This window comes from Perna viridis, chromosome 6 (genome assembly GCF_037379345.1).
Source record: "Perna viridis isolate PV_CMFRI_1.1 ecotype Kerala chromosome 6, ASM3737934v1, whole genome shotgun sequence".
In the NCBI taxonomy this organism is placed as follows: domain Eukaryota; kingdom Metazoa; phylum Mollusca; class Bivalvia; order Mytilida; family Mytilidae; genus Perna; species Perna viridis.
In genome coordinates, this window is record NC_142450.1 from 11,436,035 (window position 1) to 11,452,447 (window position 16,413).

At 33.0% G+C, this 16,413-nt stretch overlaps 1 protein-coding gene across 1 annotated transcript; it reads left to right on the forward strand.

Annotated features, from left to right (window-relative positions):
* Positions 1 to 13,479: 13,479 nt before the first annotated feature.
* LOC148613648 (uncharacterized) lies at positions 13,480 to 16,413 on the forward strand. The gene is made up of 4 exons (XM_088587102.1): positions 13,480 to 13,614; positions 15,606 to 15,689; positions 15,895 to 15,988; positions 16,160 to 16,413. Exons 1-4 carry the CDS (start codon positions 13,546 to 13,548, stop codon positions 16,405 to 16,407), a joined length of 495 nt encoding a protein of 164 aa, XP_088443228.1. The 5' UTR covers positions 13,480 to 13,545; the 3' UTR covers positions 16,408 to 16,413.

Genomic DNA, 16,413 nt, shown 5'->3' on the forward strand with positions numbered 1-16,413 from the left:
TTTATTTCTTAAACTATTTACAGGCCGAATCGTGGATCCTTGCATTGTAAAACACATTTGTTAATATATAAACACAATGGCTGGTGTTTAGATGACTAACAGAACTACGAAAAACCCCACAAAAACAAAAGATTAACCAACCAAACACCACAAAAAAATACAAAGAAGGACCACATACACTTACATGTACACAATACCAGTGCAAGAGATATGTGAAGTGGCGTTTTGGTTTTTGAGCAAAAGTTAAGTATTCACGATACTTGAAATAAAAGATACAGAACAAAGTTATTGATCAAGAAAAAAAAATCTTTCAAAAGATAAATACCCATTTCAGATCAGCATATCTTACCAGCAAAACATTTCAATATGGCACCTGTTTTAACATACTTTCTCTTGCGACTTACAAAGTATCGTAAACTTAAATTTAATGTTATCCTGCATTAATTATTGTCATGTAGCCGTCTCTTAGACAACAAATTCAATTAACTTATTTTCTAAAAAAAAATATAAATATAGTTGAAGATGAATCCATCGGATACTTTAGCAAATGCAACACGACAGATAGTAGAGCTGGACTGCCTATCAGTGACCAGATGTTAACTTCGAAGTCTGTATGTACGGCCATGTGTGCATTTATCAAAAAATGCTTTGGTTTCAACTACCATGATCACGAAAGAAGGTAACATTTTTCACTGATGTTATTTTTCGTGGGAGGAAGTAATCGCTATTTTAATCTATTTCCGCCTACGTTTTTTCTTGAAATCTCATCTTATCATGGGTAAAAGTTCACATGAATTTTTCGTGAAGCTTCAATTCACTGAAATTGCTAGTAAATTTTAAATATGTCACTAATTCCATTTGTCCCATTTGCATAAATTACGTATAAAACCTAGATGAAATAGTTTTGCTGGCAAAGGCATGTACAGAACGACTGTGCGAATAAAGCAAAATAGTTTATATATAATATTTTACTACTCTTACTTGTTATGTATCTGTGGGAAATGTATGACACACATTATGTAATTCATGTGTACATCAAACCAATTGTCAATAAATATTAACTATTTCGTAGCAGATTTCCATATAAAACAGGTTTGTTCTTGGATTGAAATCTGCTTTTTGTGTTTATTTGATGACCATTCTGAATAATCGATTGATGTATCCGTATGTCATTATTAACGATATGATAGTCTAAAATGTGGTATCGGTCTCCGGGCAGTAACCGGTTACTGTTGATAACTAGAAACTGCATGATATTTAAATAGTACTCCAGCTAAGAATCATGTGATTCATGGGTAAAAAGCCTACATATTTTTATTTTTGATATTTTGTTTGAATTGGCAAAAACAGAAATTATTGTTCTGTTTTTCATATAACCCGTGTTCGTAGAAGATAAAAAGATGTATGGAAAGCACAGTAGATTTCAAAATTAAGGAAGATAACTCTGTAAATGACACTCAAATACAGCACAATCTATAGGATTTTCAATGTTGATTATCTCCTAAGAGCTGGTAGATTTGAATGAATAATTACACATTTCATAGTATAGACCCATAAAACAACTTAATTACAAAAATAAGAACATGTAGCCTTTTAAGGAGGTATCACATTTTTCAGATTTTGCATCATTCTTACAAAGACAGCTACTTAATATTTTGAATTTTATTTTCATTCAGATGTCAACTACTATCCGTTGGTGCTGAACCCCTAACCAACATACACAGAACATTGTTTACTGGATGGAATTTCTATGCAAAATGCTACACAAGAAAGGATGTTTGCGTCGGTTGTTTTTTCTGATTATCATATGGATATTTTGTGATGTAAAATCTATAATTTCATTTTTTTAATAATTAAACGTGTCGTATGTTTTTGATAGGGCTTTATTTTATTATAAATGTTCACCGATATTAGTGTGTTAAATGTCAATGTTACTGAGAAGAGTAATTATAATATCATTTTCAATTTGAAAAAAAAAAACTCATTGAAAACTTTAACTCTAAAAGCATTTTAAAGAAAAACAACATTGCATTCTTTCAAAATTCTTAAAGTCTAACTAAGGCCACAACTGAAACCCCAATAGGAATATTATTTTTAACAAGCGTTTATGCTTTTCCAATCTAATGAAATGTACAGATACACCAATGAACATTTTTTTGAAAATATATCCATTGAAATTAAGAAATAAATCACAGAAACTCGACTTTACCACGAGTTATCCATTTATGCAGCATTATTTAACCCCGCGTGATAGCAAGGTGTTAAAAAAGACGTTAAAAAATTGTGATAATTATCTTTTTGTCGCTTTACCATAATGTATTTATTCCATACTTCGAAAAAGGGAGGTTACTGTTAAGTATATCTTATATCAACCTACAGGTCATTAGAAAAAAAACATTAATCATTTTTAATGATATTGGTGTTAGATATAGATATAGTATCAAGATTCTAGCGGAAATCAGAAGAATGTAATACAGTAAAACAGTCAAAAGTAAATGAATAGCTCGGACTCCACAAAAAACGGAAGCATGGACCTGTATACACATGTATTTGTTTTTTTAAGGTAATTCTGCTATTGTATCATAACAGAAAAAGACTATTTAGATTTAGATTGTTACACTTGCAATATTTTGCAATATGAACTTTAACCTTTCTTTTATCATCTTAAAGGTATAAAAACCTCATTATTTCGTCATCTTTTGTATTGTTTGTTTGTTGGGGTTTAACGTCCGAGCAGCAATATTTCAGCTATATTCAGACGATGAACATGAAATGGATGATAAAATGAACATGAAATGAAAACAAAAAGGATGGGACACAAGGATAATAGGGTCGACAAACTTCGATTGCCACTGGAAAAAGGGGGTGGGTGGGTAAGGTCGGGCAATTTAGCCTCCTGTGGCGGAGCGCAAAGGTTCCTACTCCTATCCAATACCACAGCAGGGTTCTTAAACGTGCGAGGAACGTGGCATCTTTCCCAACACGGGGCACCACTATGGTTTGCGGTCAGGTTTTCCGTATTATAGCCTGACAACCCCAGCATCCAACATGCCAGGAGTACCCTATTCCATCACCTGGGGCACACATCCCAGTTGCTCTGTGGGCAGAGCGCCTAGCCCCCCGGCTAGGTTTCTGAGCACTATTTAGTCGCCTTATAGGACAAGCTTAGCGCTGCTGCAGGCCTATTCTTTTAACACCCGGACCTGCACGGGGCGTCATCTTTTTAGAAAAGCAGTGGACGCCTATCTTAACGGTGCATCTGGTTTATTCTCCCAGTTGCTCATTCGCTGTTGTTACTTTCTATGTACGATCTTAGGTACTTTATGTTGTGTATGTCTGTTTTCCATGTCTGGTCTTTGTCCCTGAAATACATTCTTTCGAGTCCCGTGCAGGTCCGGGCGTTAAAAGAATAGGCCTGCAGCACCGCTAAACTTGTCGTAAAAGGCGACTAAATAGTGCTCAGAACCCTAGCCGGGGGCTAAGGCGCTCTGCCAATAGAGCAACTGGTGCCCCAAGTGGTGGAATGGGGTACCCCTGGCGTGTTACATGCTAGGGTTGTCAGGCTATAATACGGAAAACCTGACCGCAAACCATAGTGGTGCACCGTGTTGGGAAAGATACCACGTTCCTCGCACGTTAAAGAATCCAACTGTGGTATTCTCCCGAAGTAGGAACCATAGGGCTCCGCCCGACTCTACCCAACACTCCCTATTTCTAGTGGCAATCAAAATTTGTCGACCCCATTGTCCTTGTGTTTTTTCATTTCATCATCATTTCATGTTCCTTTAATCATCAATTTCATGTTCATCGTCTGAATATAGCTGAAATATTGCTGCTCGGACGTTAAATCCCAACAAACAAACGAACATTCTTTTGTTTACCGATATAACCCTTGTTCTCTCCATTAATCTTTTATGACATCATCTTAGCTATTTTCTTCATATTTATGTACAATTTAAATAAGTGTATTCAATTTAATTCATGTGTTTAAAATGTAAGTGATATGACAAGGTACTGTATCCTGTTTCAACAAATGTATCTTCGATCTGATTGAAAATCCAAAACGCCTGATTGAATTATAGATCGGCACATTTAATTGGTCATAACTGTTTATTGTTGCAATGACATTTTGTATCATACAAATTGTCTTGTTTGTTGTTCAGGCCGAATTTTATATATATCTATACCTTATGCATTTTTTTTTTATTTTCTGATCTAGCAAACAAATTGTACATGTTCACAAGTACGCATCATATACCTAATGTTTGGCTTAAATTTTGTATTTACAAAGCGCTATCTATTTACACAAGTCCTGCTTTTTCAAACTGCATGATTGTAACTGAATTTGTAACGTGTTATTTGAAATATTTTTTCCTGTGGAACTTGTAAAAAATTTCTAGTTTCAGCTCAAAATTATTCATCTCAAGAATGCCTCTTTCTGATTGTGTAAAGTTCAATAAGTTAAACCCTTGCAATTTTTGGAACTAATTTTATTCAGCATTGAACATATATGAATTGCATGTAAATTCTATACAAGAAACCCCTTTTGTGATATGATGTAAAAAGTCATTCAGATATTTATCATATCAAAATATCTATTGACATAGATTATACCTATTATTATACCTATATTTGATAAATCTTCAAAGAAAATGAACCTTGTTTTAATTATTTAAAGATAGGTATCATTATTTGAATATATGTAAAATTGGCATTCCATACTTAAAGGTGTTTTGCCCACAACATTCACAATTTAAAATCAAATAATTTTCACATTTAATATATATATATATATATATATATATATATATATATATATATATATATATATATATATAAAGTCTAAAGGAATCTGCCAACCAGCAAACTTAATTGGTATCGGATCGTCCAGTCATGACGCTGCAGCACAAGCAAAGAAAATTAAATATAAGTCTAAAGGATTGTACAACGATACCGATAAAGATGTTAATACACTATAATAAAATATATAATGAACAAAATTTTGAGTCAACAAATGACCTTCTTCAGTGCCTTAAATAAACTGAGTGTGTATGAAAGTAAATGGTCTATGAACACAACTCACTACCTTATCAGGTGAATACCTGTGACGTATAAAATAGTATCGACAGTAACAAAAAATCTTGAACATTGTGTTATACGTTGTGTGTTGATCTTGAATACACGATGAAGATTTTCATTTTGTAGTTAGGTAATCTGAAGTGTTGACTCACTGGGAGTAATGGCTTTTTTGTTAGGTCGCTCAGGTCGTTCCTGTGTCCTTTCACCCCGTGCAGGTCCTGGTGTTAAAAGAATAGGCCTGCAGCAGCGCTAAGTTTGTCGTAAAAGGCGACTAAATAGTGCTCAGAAACCTAGCCGGGAGCTAGGGCGCTCTGCCCACAGAGCAACTGGGATGTGTGCCCCAGATGGTGGAATGGGGTTACCCTGGCGTGTTACATGCTGGGGTTGTCAGGCTATAATACGGAAAACCTGACCGCAAACCATAGCAGTGCACCGTGTTGGGAAAGATGCCACGTTCCTCGCACGTTAAAGAGCCCTGCTGTGGTGTTCGATAGGAGTAGGAACCTTTGCACTCCGCTACAAGCACAGGAGGCTAAATTGCCCGACCTCACCCATCCCCCCTTTTTCTAGTGGTAATCAACATTTGTCGACCCTGTTGTCCTTGTGACCCATCCTTTTTTTTATCATTTCATGTTCATTTTATCATCCATTTCATGTTCATTTTATCATCCATTTCATGTTCATTGTCTGAATATAGCTGAAATATTTCTGCTCGGACGTTAAACCCCAACAAACAAACAAACAAAATAATTTCATTATTTTATGAAGAGACTTTGATCTTGCTTTTAATATTTTCCTTGCATTAAATGTTCTTGCCGTGATATGGCCCTGGTCGCCGAAACGGCAATAAACAACAACAATCAATCAATCAATCAATCTTTTTTATTGTACTGTTATTTTATTTTCTTTTTTTTTTTCTCACTGTCCAGACATATCTAATTCATATCGGTCTTGCCCCGTGCAGGTCCGGGTGTTAAAAGAATAGGCCTGCAGCAGCGCTAAGATTGTCGTATAAGGCGACTAAATAATGCTCAGAAACCTAGCTGGGGGCTAGGCGCTCTGCCCACAGAGCAACTGGGATGTGTGCCCCAGGTGGTGGAATGGGGTACCCCTGGCGTGTTACATGCTGGGGTTCTCAGGCTATAATACGGAAAACCTGACCGCAAACCATAGTGGTGCACCGTGTTGGGAAAGATGTCACGTTCCTCGCACGTTAAAGAACCCTGCTGTGGTATTCGATAGGAGTAGGAACCTTTGCGCTCCGCCACAGGAGGTTAAATTGCCCGACCTTACCCATCTCCCCTTTTTCCAGTGGCAATCAAAAGTTGTCGACCCTATTATCCTTGTGACCCATCCTTTTTGTTTTCATTTCATGTTCATTTTATCATCCATTTCATGTTCATCGTATGAATATAGCTGAAATATTGCTGCTTGGACGTTAAACCCAAACAAACAAACAAACATATCGGTCTTTTTTTAGTATTCATTATGATTTAATGCATGCTCTAATGTTCTAGTTTATGTACTGTATGTTAAAAGGTGGTAAAACTTTTTTCCTGAAAAGTCTTTTACAAATAACTAAAACGCCCCTCAATCTCAATTCAAATGTCGGAATGTAATCAGACAGATATTATATTCAAAATGTGTGCGATTTTCTTGAGATTCTATTTTGCGGTAAAAACATGATAATTTTAAAAATCATTTAATTTTCTTTTGCTATATGTAATGCCTCAAAATTGACTCTAACAAGGTTCTAGGTTATATTTATTCACTACATACTTCCCGGGTAGAGAGCTACAAAACAAGAATAACAATCATAAGAAAGTTGGTCTGTCCTAATAAAACACATAAAAATATTGAACATAACAATTCTAATTCAATGAGTATTCATAAAATTTGCAATAATTTTTTGGCTTGTTAACCAGGTGAGAAATTACTTACTCCGTGGGAAACCACTATATTTTTTCTAAATTTTCTAATTTCTTTGTTCTTCATCACATAGTTTGTTTCATGACCGTTCTATATAGCGCTGGGGAGAGAAACGAGTATAAAATTCACTAAATCAATAAAACTGCACAACTAAAACATAATATGTATCACTACACTATAAATTATGTTACTGTCATTGCCTTGTTGTACTCTGGAAATTATTAGAAATTCTGGGGATAATATGTATAAATGGAAAAAGAAAAATTTCGAATGATGTAAGTATCAGGCTTGTATTGCATATACCTGAGCGGGTGTACGTAAAAAATGGAGGCTTAAACTTTTGATTGGTTTTGGTTTTGTTATTTATTATTATTTGTTTGTAATGATTACTATATTTAATTCCAAATACAAGGTAACTATCAAGTGACGGGACTTCCTTTCATGAACATTAATGCTTCAGCAAAGAGGCTAATTCATTTTGTAACCTAAAAATAAAAGTTGAAGTAGAATAAAATATATTCTTAGTTTGACCTTTGTTGTTTTTTTTTATTATTATTTTATTATTATAGAACGCTATGGTGCAAACAATACAATACTGAGACCTATACAATGATTTTGAATAAAAGAATGTATTTGTTTTTCTTCCGTATATGACGAATACCCTTTCTAAGTTTTTATTTTTTCCTAACGCCTTACCAAGCAATAATAATTTTGTTGAAACGCTCAACTGTTTTTTTACCAATAAATATATTACATAAGAGAGATTACAAATTTTAATTCAAAGCAGTTTTTTATGAGGGAATTCATTGCACCTTTTAGAGATCCAAGTGTTTATACATGTAAGCCTGTTACTTGTTTATTACGTAATAACAAATTCAGAAAAGCTGTTTCATATTAACTCTTTGACATGACAACTATGATTATATAAAGTCAACAAATTCTTTTTTTCAAGATTCAAAATATTAAACCAGATAAATGTTTATAATATTTGAAAGTGCAGACACTGAAGTAAAGTTCTGATTATGCAATTTAACTATTTAAAATTATTTATTTATGCTTTAATGTCGTATATGTTTAATGAAAAACGACATATTTTTATCAAGGTTTGAGAATGATGCATTTGTTGCGTTTCATCATATCTGTTCCTTTATTTGTGGTTACATTATGTAGGAATAAATTGGTTTTAAGTCATTTAAAAATGACACCTACTTCTCAATTTCCATTTAACTACAATCATAAAATAAGTATAGGTTATATTATAGTTAATCATGGTATATGAGAAAGAATCCTCGGCGCGAAATTGAGGGATTTTCTTTTTCATCCTTTTTCGTTTGGTTTTTGAGGAATGATGATTAGCTATTTACAGGAATTAACACTAACATGTTAAAATAGACAAAACACTGCGTAAAACATATCCTTGAACGGGAAATATTGTTATATTCTTGCATTAATCATTTAGTGTCCGATCAGATGGTTTGATTTAGGTGAATTATATTTTCTATTTGTAAGAAACTTACCGTCCTCAGAATGTATTGAAGATTTTCACAGATTCACTTATTTGCTGCACTTTATTTTGCTTGCATATCATGGCGGTTATTGGGCGTGAATAAAAACATCAGTGACCTTGGAAATGACGGCCTCGACGTGGACGGATCTACAGTTTTACAAAGAAGCAAACTACATGCTTGTCATGCTTGTTTTGTTTTAATTGTGCTCATACATTCCAAAACCCCTAGAGTTATTATGCTTCAGTGAAAAATGGCTTATTTACAATTTCCTGTATATTACTATCACAATTTGTACTTCTTGGGTTCATTTGTTGACTTGTGACGATTTGCATAATCAGAATTTATCACAAATTGTACCTAATGTGACTTTAGATGTTTGAATTTCTTAAAACGTCTCAAAATTAGTATCATTTGAAAGATTATTTAATTTGCAATATGATTAAGACGCGAGAAACTAATTCCCAGACTAACTCTTAGATTTTGCTTTTGTGGTTACAATAAAAGTAAAATCGTTAAAAGGTAAATTTTCAGTATTTCTGATACTCTTCTATATAGTCCCTGAACCGATCTTCGCAACGATTTGACAGATCGATGACCGCTGACGGATCGATAACCGATGAACAATAACCGATCTGATCGCAGTTTTGTTATGATCTGTTCAAAAATTTATAAAAATATATTTCTATACAACAAAAGTATTAATTGATGCATAAATTTACTGCATTATTTTAATATGTGTAAAATTGACAATTAAAACAGCGGTCTTTGGTCACGTGATGCGATCACCGGTTTAATGGATCGGATTGATGGATCGATGACTAATCGGAAACTGATCGGTAGTTTTTGTTGCGCAGACCGGTTCATGTATTTTATCACCCGTTATTGTAATTTGTTTCTTCATGCCTAAGTTCAAACAAGCTTTTGTATGATACATTACAATTATTTAGTGTCTAAGCTTTCGAAGTAGTCCAAATAATAAATTTCAAACTGTTGTTAAAAAGTCCAAAAGGAGAAAAATGGCACCCCTTCCCCGACAAAAATACCTGAAAATGAACCGAAATGCAATAACAATTGTAATAGTAATGAACAGGAAATAGCCAAGTAAGCCATTGTTCACTGAAGCATAAATACTCTTGGGGTTTTGACATTGAAAATTATGTCAATCTTAGCGATTTTTCGGTTTGGTAGGGGAAAATATTTTCATTTTCTTCAAACCGTATGTTTTGGTTACCATTGGAAAACTGAGATATTTGGCTACCTGGTTATATAACAATATATCAGTTTACTCCGTTTTGTAGAAAAGATAGGTTAGAAGAATAAATAAACAAATGGATGTTTGCCTAAACGAGGTATAAAAAGTGACCAAAAATACACAAATGATACAGTTTTTGGCAACAGAATTATTCATAAATGAGAGGTACAAGGTACCTAAAAATAATATTTTCGTTGATGAGTGAGATGCACTTATATCTATCTCAGCCCTCGTACTAATACATTTTGAAATGCCGATTTGTTAGTCGTAGTAATATTGGTTTTATTGTTGGCTTTAATCAGTTATATTCCATAAATCATATGCAACAATTATTCCTAAAACTGCAAATCAATCTTCCATAATTGTAGTGATGTAAGCGCGTTAATGAGCGTTTTGCCCCTTGCCATTAAAAAGAACTTATTTGCTTTTCCAAATTTTGATAAAGGAACCCTGTGGGGTTACCATAGGGTATCATTTATAACGAGGCAAACATGTTTTATTTGTCAATGGATCTCCTTGTAGCTCCGGAAATTTAAGACAGTCATACAGGGGCGGGTCCACAAAATTTTAAAGAATTCCAGGCTATTTTTGCACATTTTTACCCTAATTTTGTACAAAACCAAAAAACGCAGAAAACCACTGGATCCTCCACTGATATATACCAAGGCAATTACATGTACATTTCTCTGGCTAGACTCAAAGTATTGACTGTCGTCAGATTAAACTTCAGAGATTGGATATTTAACTATCATTGATTTTATATCTACCTGGACAAGGAAAGAATGTTAAGCTAATAAATGACAGTTTTAATTGTCTTATTCTGGATTTGGGTGTTTCCATTTCACAAGTTTCAATCAAGAGTAGACTTACGACAACTGTTATTTTTTCCTTTCCAGGGACCTTTATATTTTTTTGGGGGGAGGGGGGCGAGCAGCAATATTTCAGCTATATTCAGGCGATGAACATGAAAGGTGTGATAAAATGAACATGAAATGATGATGAAATGAAAATAGGGATGGGACACAAAGATAATGGGGTCGACAAATATGATTGCCACTGGAAATAGAGAGAGAGGTGGGTACGATCGGCCAATTTAGCCTCTTGTGGCGGAGCCCTATGGTTCCTACTCCGGGAGAATACCACAGTAGGGTTTTTTTAACGTGCGAGGAATGTGGCATATTTCCCAACACGGTGCACCACTATGGTTTGCGGTCAGGTTTTCCGTATTATAGCCTGACAACCCCAGAACGTAACATACCTGGGGTACCCCATTCCACCACCTGGGGCACACAACCCAGTTGGTGTGTGAGCATAGCGCTCTAGCCCCCGGCTAAAGTTCTGAGCACTATTTAGTCGCCTTTTACGACAAGGTTAGCGCTGCTGCAGGCCTATTCTTTTCACACCCGAACCTGCACGGGGCTAATACAGTGTGTATATATATTTCTCAACTTATTCTACAAAACATTTTCGTTTTGTCCATTCATTTTTATATACCAATTATTTATACCTTTAGACACTAAGATGTATTTGAACTTTTCTCAGTTTAGAGTATTCATTTGATATGTTAAATCAGAAAATGCAAATTAAATCAGATCTTTTATAAACCACACTTTTTTGTTCCGAAAGGTATAAAACTGTGCACTGGTATATGAAAATAATTCAACGGCATGAGACAAAAGAAGTATAGGCTAAAGTTTAGACACTAAACCTCAAACGTAGGTTAAAAAGGTCTAAAATACACATTAAAATCTGTATTTTTAACAACTAGACGTTAGCATTTAATCTTAATGGAACAAAATATTTTGAATTAATTTACAATTGAAAATTTGCAATGGTTTGTTTTTTGTTTGTTTGTTTGGTTTTTTTTGTTTGGTTTTTTTTTTTTTTTTGTTTTTTTGTTTTTTTTTTTTTTGGTTTTTTTTTATTGTTTTTTTTTCATAAATACTGACACGTAATGCCTATCATACAGTGCAAATTAAAAAAAAAAAACAAGTTTTTACTAAAAAGTCAATAAAAAATTCAGTAACTCAAAAATAAAATAAAGAACCATCACGAAAAGGTTTACAGATTAATATAAATAACAAGTGTGTAAGATTTTTTGCAATAAACATGAATAGGTGTTTTAAGGTACGACGCGACATGTGAAAAAAAAAACTTCCCCTATTTTTTTTTGCAAAGTCCCGTAACCGGAAATGTTTAAGTCTAATTTTCACCAAAAAAGTTTACAGACACAACTATGTTAAGCTTAAGAAATTTGGATAAGTTGTTCTCCAGTAACGGTGCGACATGTGAAAAATAGTAATAAATCGTTCCTTATTTTAGCTACAATGACCAGTAACCAAAGTTGTTTAAATCTGATTTTCACAAAAACGTATGCAGACCGTTTGACTATCATAAGCTGCAACCATATTAAGTTTCAAGAAATATGAATAAGTTTCAAGTTACATTGCGACATGAAAAAGAAACATTTCACCTTTTACAATTAAATCAATAACTTGAAAATAAAATATTGATAAAATGTAGAGATCTTCAGAAAAGTATAAATAGTTAGTGTGTAATGTTTTAAGCAACAATCATAAATCGTTTGTAAAATATGGCGCGACATGTGAAAATAAATTAATTCCTATATCTCAGTTACACAGTCCTATTACTCAAAAAGTTTAAATCTGATTTTCACTGTTTGACAACCATAAGAAACCACTTTGATAAATTTCAAGAAATTTGGTTGTTTTGTTCTCAAGGTACGGTGCGACATGTTTACGACGGACGGACGGTCACCGGATATCTGTATGCTATAGTGCGCCCTGTCAAACTTTTGACAGGCGTATAAAAACAAGCAAACAACCAAAACAAAAACAAAAAAACACAAAAACGCAAACAAGAACAAAAGTTAATACATATAACTCATGTTGTTTACGGTTGAAAAAATGTACAGTAAAAGTAAAAGACTTTTCCTTGTGACTTAAATAAACACATTAGTCCGTACAATTGAATGGTATGAACAAAACTCATTACGAAAGACAACTGAAGTACACCTGTAATTCATGTATAAGTATTGTGTGTGCCTTCCAGTTAGTCATTTAGATACAGATGCATCCCATAACAGACATTTTTAACATCGCTGTATACAATGCCGAAGTAGAGTCGTAATAAGTTTCAATTAAATGCGGTACATAAATACCTATATATCTTCAAAATTCACTTGAATGAACTATCAATTGATATATACATATTTCAAAAGTATTGTAAAAGTATGAATTGTCACGGTGTTTTCGCTTTGAACACCCAAAAAGGAGAACGCGAACAATAAGCAATATTTTTTTTATTACCTCGAAAACTGACACCCGCAAATATGTTCAGTTTACAAAATTTGTGAAAATTACCAACCGCGAAATTAATACTTTTACAGTATTTTACAACAAAGCAATAACGATATTATATTGTAGGACTTCTTAATTAGGACTGTAAAGCTATGCAAGCTAAATGATCGGTTTTCTTGGCTAAAATAGAATACTGTGTCATAATGTAAAATTCGGGTTCAGAGTTCGATATTGATTTAAATTGTAATTAATCCGTATTTTTTTCGACTGATATCACCATAGAAAATAAACATGAAATTTGCCAAGAAGTGCTTCGATTTAAACAATACAATATTAAATTTAATCTACATTATAGAACAAATACATGTAAATGCCATATGTTACACGCTATTGTAAATAAAAGTAATGAAGATAATTTTACAATCCATTGTCTGACTAACTTGGTTCTACACAAGCAATGATGTCGAGACGTTACTTGAAGATATTGTTAGCGTACTTTTCGATCCTGAGTTGTGAATGTCATAATGTCATAATGGTAGGTAATTTAAGTACTACAAGTTCTATACATAATTTTGTGTTATTGAAAGAAAGTTATTCCTCTCGTCAGTAACGACATAAATAGTCAAACTTATATTTGAAGCATTTTGGGGTTTTTTTATTATTATAAATATTCATCAACTGATTTCTTTGGTTTCCGTACCCTACAAATTATACAAAAAAATAGTGTAGTCGTTCATATCTAACCACCAAGCAACCCACGTTATTTTGTTTACCATGAAATAGTAGTTTTGTTTGTAAATAGACTGTAACATTGATTTTATGGATTATTTCAAACATTGCATGGACTTTTGCCTGTATATATTCAATTGCTTGAAATCGATTATATTGACCTATGATTCCATAAGAGGATATAGATTCCATTTTATTACAAGAAAATATATGGTAAATCCATATCTTTGTAACACGGTAATTATTACAGTGGTTGATGCTCATTGTAAATTTTAATGGCGGTATGAGTTAATGCAGTCTGTTTTAATTGTTCATTTGGATGTCAACGAGTGTTATGTTATATTTTATACTAGCAAACTGCCAAACCTATTCGTGTTATTATGTTTAATTACGTTCATTATTTTGATTTTTTGTACATATATGGAGCGTTAGAATAATGTACTGGTAATCATTCTATCGTAATGATTGATTTCATAAAAGTTTGGAAAAAAAATTCTTTTTGTAATTTGCACCATGTATTATCTACTTGCTTTAGGTATGATGGTAAGGTATTACTTTATTTAACCAATTTTTAAATAAACTGTTGTCATTACTTTAGCTCTGGATTCTTTTAAATAGTTGTATGGTGAATGCATGTCCTACGTTTTGTCTTCAGTGGAACCCAAATGCAAAATGGCGGTTTATGGACCCAATGTCTAAATTTACAGGTTCTGTCTACGCAAATGATCACCGTGATGTTCAAAAGAAGGACATTTTTGAGTGTAGTTGTTTGTTACAATCAGGCAAAATGGGAAACATACATCGGAAACTCCACCGATATGACAATAAAATATCACTAGAAGATCTTTATTGAAAAAACAATTATTTGATCTGTGCATCATTGAATTTGCGCAGACATGTTTTAATAGAATTGTAGAAGAAAGAGGTTTTTGACGGTCATCTTCCCTTGAAACTCTCATTACCTTTGCGTTTCAATAAAAATGTAACTCAATGGCTCAGCATGATATGGAAAATCTTGTCTTTTTTCCTTGGTTCTGATGGCGCAATTGTAACTTCCAAAATGGCGGTTTTTTCATACAATGTTTCACCTACTACCTGATTCTTACAGGGACTGACACTTACGTGTTAAACATATTATTTTATTGATAACCTATGACTAATGATAATTATTTTTCATCCCATGGTTCATATCTTACTGGTACTAATGCAATGTAGCATACACACTATTATGGCTTTATTTTTATTGCAATTATTATCATCAATGGATGTTATTACAGATCTTTATTAAGTTGAGATCTTATGGAAAACTGCCTTATACAGAATTTAAATTTGTTTTCTTAAGTGAAATGACTTAATGGAATCAAAGCTTATTGATAACATTAAACTACCAAATTTATTATAATTTATAAATTAACAAAGCGCATTCCTTAACTACGACCAACCAAGAATAATTTATTTCTAAAAAATATGATTGCATTTAATTTTTTTAAACGTAAACAAGGAACACTGAGTAGATCACATTTTTTCATTACCTGTTTGGAACTTTTTTATTATTTTCATTTCTTTTTCTTTTCAACTTTTATTTTGTTGTGTTGAAAACAATCTTTATTTAATAAAACTCAAATTTACGTACTGTTTAATGTTTTACGTTGCATTGGAAACCAGACCTGTTCAATAGGAAGTGTGTCAACCTAAATGATAGATGTGTTTTGTTTGATGTTTTACTTGGTAGAGCAGAAGTAAATTGTCTAGTTTTAATTAATTTTATATTATTTTTTAACATCATCAGAGAAATGTTCATTTCCATGGAAACGTATAGGGACTGGCTGTTATTTGATTCGACGACATAAGGTTTCACCAGACACAGCTTTCGTAAGTTTCATTTTTTTGTTTCTTTTATGGATATAGTTGAATGGCAATATTTAATAAATTCGCCCAATGACCTTAAATATATTTTATCCCTTTTTTCGAAAAGATTTATGTATTAGAAATATATAGTGGAAAGTTAGCTTATAACACAAGATTTCAAACAAAGATGAAAATTATAATTTATCAAACATGCTATGTCTATTTACAGGCCCTCTGTTCTCATCATAATGCATATTTGGCAAATCTGGAAATGCTGGAAGAAGCTATGTTGCTACAATATGAACTGAAACAAATGAAATCAGGTAACAGATTAATTTGGGCATTTTAATTATTTTTACTCTTCAAGAGTAGAACGTTATGTATCTTAAAATACTTTGCTTTATTTTCATTTCAACTCTAACAGATTCATATATTTTACTTTTCTCACGATGTACGCTTTGCCATTAAATAGTAATAAATATATTGTTTAATAGGTTTTAACTACAGTGTTGGTGAACGTAATATTAATCGGTATAAACTCGGTGGAGATTGGAGATGGATTAAGAAGGGACAAATGATGAAGATGTCATACTTTGCCTTTGCTGGAAGTATGCCAGATGGAAACAACAAGGCACCACAGGATTGCATGCAATTTTTTGCATCTTTCCATTACCAACTAAATGATATATTCTGCTATGACACTACCCACAATGGAGGGTATATTTGTGAAAAAGACGCCTAATAAATA

Excerpts from the sequence above, each read along its gene's own strand:
- LOC148613648 (XM_088587102.1), top strand. The coding sequence starts at position 13,546 with ATGATGTCGAGACGTTACTTGAAGATATTGTTAGCGTACTTTTCGATC. Across the intron at positions 15,690-15,894 it reads TTTCACCAGACACAGCTTTC|GCCCTCTGTTCTCATCATAA; the intron begins GTAAGTTTCATT and ends GTCTATTTACAG. Across the intron at positions 15,989-16,159 it reads ACTGAAACAAATGAAATCAG|GTTTTAACTACAGTGTTGGT; the intron begins GTAACAGATTAA and ends ATTGTTTAATAG.